Source organism: Henckelia pumila, chromosome 1 (genome assembly GCF_033568475.1).
Source record: "Henckelia pumila isolate YLH828 chromosome 1, ASM3356847v2, whole genome shotgun sequence".
Classification (NCBI taxonomy): domain Eukaryota; kingdom Viridiplantae; phylum Streptophyta; class Magnoliopsida; order Lamiales; family Gesneriaceae; genus Henckelia; species Henckelia pumila.
In genome coordinates this window covers 171,602,268-171,608,320 of record NC_133120.1, presented here as the reverse complement: position 1 = coordinate 171,608,320, position 6,053 = coordinate 171,602,268, and the positions used below count along the sequence as shown (strand labels likewise).

Here is a 6,053-nt window from a genome sequence, read left to right as displayed (position 1 = left end):
TAATAAGAAGGAATTGCAGTGTGAACATTGCAAAAAGAAATCATCCAACTGACAAATGCCGCAAAGCCTTAGGGGCTTGTTTTATTTGTGGTAGTTTAAGTCACTTGAAAAAGGATTGTCCACGTTCAAGTAAGATTAAATAAGAGAGGAATTTGTGTTTGTTTGTACTTGCTAAGTTATTTCAAAATTTTCGGAATTAATATGTTAGTTAGCTGTCACCAGAGGTTTGGATTTTGTGACCGATGAAGATTATCTAGATTTGAGATTAGTTGAATTGATATTCAATAGGATTTAATTATCAGATTCTTGCAGACTCGGGATTTGAGTTGTGCCTCTACAAAAAATTTTTCTTGACCAATGATTTTGGTCCAGATAGGAAAATTTCATAATATCAAGGACTCAAGGTTGAGTTATGCCAGGGTGCTCTTGACTGTTGGGTTCCGAGATGGTATAGTAAGTGCAACCTTATGCCGGTGTATTCTGGAAGGATTCTTTTGTTCTAGTTTGGCATTATAGGAAGACTTACCTCAGTCTCGTTGTATGTACAGTCATAGAAATGGGTATAACTATCAGGAAAATATTCAGGATTTATTTGAGTCTTCTGGAATTATATTTGGTACTGGATAAGTTCCAAGGAATTTGAGTTATCGTCTGACTTCATCAGAGATACAGACTTTGGTTTCTGTGGACAGAATAGTCTTGGAAAGGATTTCCCTGACAAGTGAATATTTTGGACGGGTAGTTCTCTCACGGGATACTGGGGGAGAACCAGGAGGTTTTACCAGTATTGTCTGATTCTATCAGAGGTATATTAGTGATCAGGATCTTGATTATGAGATGAATAGGAAATTCTAAGTGATGAGTTTACTTAGGTAAGTTTTCCTGTAAGAATTGGAATTCGATTGATGGATTGTCAAACAAAGAAGAATTTTATCAGGGCATTGTGATGACTTATACTGGGAGACGTGAACTGTGATCAACAATAAACATGGGAGAGTATATTTTCATTGATATTCTGGAAGTCTTTTGTACTTCAGAAGGGGATGGAAAATTTACTCAGTCTGGAGATCATTGCAACAGTTACGTTAAAATATAATTTGGTGTCAGTTTGATAACCTTGAAAAGATACTCGATTCTATTGACAGATGTCATGAGCCTGCTAAGTTACATCATGGATTCGTCAGTATGAGAATTCAATTGGATAGTGAAAGCTGAGCACTTAGGTGTTCATGTATGTTTTGAAATGGTCAGTTAAATTGGTGCAAGTTTGGTGCCCAATGACTATTTACAACTATTTGTCTGAGGTAGATACAGATGTTATAACCCCGTGATGGGGGAGCTAAATATTCTTTTGCATAAAGAACGATTTAAATTGTTCACTTTTTGGTAGACTGATAAGATGAGTATAGTACTCAGATATTCAGTTCTCAGGAATGATTTGCAGTAATTCTCGGACTTCAGTGTCAGTAATTGATCTAGCAAGCGTTTGAATTTTAATGAATACTAACATGATAGCATCAAGTCTTTAGATATGGAAAAAAGATAGCAGCTGAGATCTAAGGTTATCAGATCCAGCGGTATTTTTATCACCAATTTTTCGGGATGTCTATTGGACGCGTTAGGTCATTTATAAGTCTGATTCAATGAGATTGAATCAGGGGTTAGCTAGATTGTTTTGGTTTAAGGACTTTGCCAAAGAATGATGAAACAGTTTTGTTCAACTAGTAGCGCAAGTCAAAATTCAGTAAAGGAGTTATTATCCATGGCAGGATAATCAGTATTCTCATTTCAGGTGTTATCTCAAGTTATGAGATAGATATCAATATATATTGGCACTGAGGAGGCCACTTGAGAACTCGAGAGTCGTATGCGTACAGATTATCCAGAGTTATTCTGAATTGTCGTATTTTCAGATTGTAACTTGTAAAATGAATCAGTTTGAATAAAAGATGTTTATTCAGTATTTTACTGCATTCAGTACTTAAGATTGTTCGAGGACGAAATATCTTAAGTAGGGGGAGAATGTAGTAGCCCGGTTCCATTTTACAAGATTAAGTGATTTTAAACATGTTATAAAATGACATATAATTTTAAAAGTGTCAAAACATGTTTAATGAGTCCTTATTTGGTGAACATACGTGGAAAATCAAATCCGGAACGTTCGAAAATGGTGGGGTAGGTCCCGGGGGTCCAAAAATGACTTCGGAAGGACCAAAATAGTTCGGAGCACACGGACCACTTTGGGCCCTCCGAACCCGAGTTCAGACCGTCCGAACTCAGCAGAGCCCAGGTGTCTAAAAGGCTCGGACAAGTGACAGTTCGGACCGTCCGAACTCCGCCTATAAATAGGCCATCCGAGAGCCTCATTTTTCACACAAATTCACTCTCTCTCTCTCTCTCGGTTCCAGCTTGATTTTAGGGGTTTTGGGGTGTTTCCTGCCTTCCTAGGCTTAGTTCGGAGGTTGGCCAGGTGCTTCGGGGTTGCGGCGGAGCGAGGCCCAAGTTCTGGGGCAGTCGTCATCAGTGGGCTGACGACGGACGTAGGTATAGCTCTGGCTCCTTATAGTAAATAGGGAGTATGCTATAGTCTAGTTAAGGCTTTTAGAATAAAGTGATAATGCATGAGTACTTTGCATTGTAGTGTGGACTGTAGGCTTGGACATAGTGCTGGTCAATGTTGAATCCTGACTTTTGGTGATAACAAAACAATACTTTGTTGTTTAGTCGGCCGCCATTTATTTGTGTAAGAAGCTACGTCAACCGAACAAAGAACTCATCTACCGATGTCAGCCAAAGCATGCAAAGCAGTTGTACGTCAACCGAACAAAGAACTCATCTACCGACGTCAGCTAAAGCTTGTCAACCAACGAATAATGCAAAACAGTTGTATGTCAAACAGAACAAAGACATATCTACCAACTGAGATATCTACCGAACTTCAAATACAGAAAGCTACATGCTACATTTCGAAGTTACAGTTTCCCAGATCTCAGAAAGTGACAAGACAACTGAAAAGCAAAGGACGAAGCATTTAATGATTCATCTTATAAAGTGAGAAAGCCTTAAATATCATTTAATGTGAGCGACACATTGAATAGACAATTAAAGGCGCTCCCAGTACGAAATATTCAGAAAGATTTATCAGTAGGGCAATCTTACCATTGGACAAAAGAAGAAAGACATTGAAGACAAAGGATTTATATATCAAAGCCTCTCTATACAGAATATACAACACAACAACGCTTATTGAGAATCTGTCTATCTGAGCTCTCGAACCTATCTTGAATACTCGACCGCTCAAAGAAAAAACCCTTAGCTTAAACAGCCTTATCCGATCTTCGAAGAGATCTTTTCAAGGGTTGCTCAAATCCAGATATCGTTTGAAGAATGCTACCTGATACAAGGATTTGAAAAGTCTTAAGTCCTCGAGAGACTAAGACAATCATAATCACCATCTGAAGAAAAGTTTGATAAGAGCTTTAAATCTTATCACTATGAATCTAGGAGTTCCATATTAGGAATTGGATAAGTTCTAACTTGGATCGGGTGTATTGCAAGAAGTTGTAATAACCAAAGTCTTCTAGTGAATCATTCCGAGGTGGAAGAAGGGGTGACGTAGGAGATTGAGCTCCGAACATCCAAGAAACATATATGTGTCTACTTACGTTATTGCATTGCATCATTTCATTGATATCATCTAGCATATTGAGAGCTATTTCCGCACTAATCTTAGTTGCTCTTATATCTCTAGCAGGCTAAAAGAAAACCGGTCGAGTGAACTAACATTTACTCAACCATATTGCATTAGATTTTAAAGACTATCATTATTGTGTATTCACCCCCCTCTACACACGATATCGATCCCCAACAAGTGGTATCAGAGAGGGTTTTTCTATTTAGCTACTGATATTCATCATGACTTCTTTAAATAAAATTCCTATGTTCTCTAAAGAAGATTATGATGACTGGAAAATTCGTATGCAGGCACATCTTTCTACTCGAGATGATGACATGTGGTATGTTATCACTGACGGACCCATGAAGATTCTCAAAGTCAACAATGTTGTAGCCATAACAGGAGGAGAACCACAGATGGTCGAGAAAACCAGAATGGAGTGGACTAATGAGGTTAAGAAGAAAGCAAATCTTGATAACGTAGCCAAAGATATACTATACCAGACGCTGGACAAAAATATGTTTAGCAAAATCAAGGCGTGCTCAACCGCCAAAGAAATTTGGGAGAAACTCACTCATCTGTGCGAACGGAACGACCAAACCAAAGAAAACAAACTCACTGTAGTAATACAGATGTTTGACAATGTCAAGATGAAACCAGGAGAAACAATGACTGAGTTTGACGAAAGATTCAGCAATATTATTTGTGAATTAATTTCTCTTGGAAAGATATACACTAATCGTGAAATTGCTTTGAAGGTTATGCGAGCACTACCCAAAGAATGGGATGTCAAGACCATAGCCATGAGGGAATCAAAAGATCTAAACAAGCTAGAGCTTCATGATCTGTTTGCAGATCTCAAAGCATATGAGTTTGAACTTGGAATCCGAACAGAGGAAGAACCATCAGCTTCAAACCCCACCAAGGCACTAACGACAACTATCCTATCTCAACCGATCGAGGATACAACAAAGAAGACAGCTGAACAAATGAGTGGAGAAGCTATGTCTCTCTTTATCAAAAGGTTTGGGAAATTTATGCGTAATAATAAAAAGTTAAAACCTTACTACAAACAAGACCATACAGAGGATGGTCCCGCATGCTTTAATTGTGGCAAGCAAGACCATTTTATTGTAGATTGTACTAAACCTAAGAATGAAGAAAGAAAGCAGCACTATGAGAAGAAGAAAGGCAAAGAAGAAAGAAGAACATATCGAAAGAAGGAGAAAAAGGTACTAGTTGCAGACGAAGGGAAAAGCAAATGGGCTGAAACAGAATCTGACTCAACCGATACAGATAGCTCATCCGAGGAAAGCGGGGAAGAGCAAGTTCAATGTCTCATGGCTAACTCCATACATGAAGAAGACGACATTGAGGTATTTGACTTCAACTCATCTGACTTTTTACAAGAGGAACTCATTCAGGCATTGAATGAGATGGTCACTGAGTATAAGAAGCTTTCTATATCATTCGAGGAAGCAAAAACAGAAAAAGCATGTCTCATTGATAAATCAAGGGAATCTAGCTGTTTACAGCAAAAAGAACTTGATGGTCTAAAGACTAAGCTAAATCTGTTAGTTACTAAGAATGATAGTATGAAACGAGTATTCCAAGCTATTTTATTTGAAAATCAAAAGTTTCTTAAAACAATCAATGCTTGGAATAAGGCTTCTGTCTCTTTGGATAAGATACATGAGAACCAGAAACAATCAAGTGATAAAACCGGTCTTGGATATGGATCAAATGAATGTACTGACTCAAAAAAAAATACTCAATCGTACTCTAGTGGGAACAATCCCAATGTGATGAGATTTGTTCAATCTAGTACGATATATGAACACGCTGAACCAGATGTAGATGTTAAACAGCCAAGTCGCTATGAAAAAGGTAAGCATGAAGGACTAGGATATGTGAAACCTAAGATCCCAAGGAAAGAAGAGACATGGAATAAACCAAGATTGAATGAACAAATAATGGGAAACCAAACTAAGTTCAAACAATCAAGGTTTGAACCAAGTCAACTCAAGTACAGGAATCATCGGGTGACACATAACCAACACTTCAATTGTAAGCCTATTCAAAAATGATATAGACTGAATAACACAGATCAGAAGTTCAAACAGTACACTGTAAAGCCTAGATCACACACAAATTCACATCGTGTACCTCGACCGACTCACCTTAAAAACACTCACACAGGTAAAACCGTTAGAGTAATTCAGGTGTGGGTTCCAAAAGGTCTAATCCAATTCGGACCCAAATAGATAAGGGTACCATGGTTTTACATTCTTCTTACAGGTACTATCGGTAAAATAAGTCGAGAAGAATAGTGCAACAGAAAGGTCAACGTGGTATCTTGATAGCGGATGCTCCAGAC

General features: G+C 38.0%; 1 protein-coding gene across 1 annotated transcript; it reads left to right on the top strand.

Annotated features, from left to right (window-relative positions):
* Window positions 1-4,038: 4,038 nt before the first annotated feature.
* LOC140874460 (uncharacterized) lies at window positions 4,039-5,763 on the top strand. The gene has a single exon (XM_073277751.1). The coding sequence runs from the start codon at window positions 4,039-4,041 to the stop codon at window positions 5,761-5,763; it is 1,725 nt and encodes a 574-aa protein (XP_073133852.1).
* The last annotated feature ends 290 nt before the right edge of the window (window positions 5,764-6,053 follow it).

Excerpts from the sequence above, each read along its gene's own strand:
- LOC140874460 (XM_073277751.1), top strand. The coding sequence starts at position 4,039 with ATGAAGATTCTCAAAGTCAACAATGTTGTAGCCATAACAGGAGGAGAA.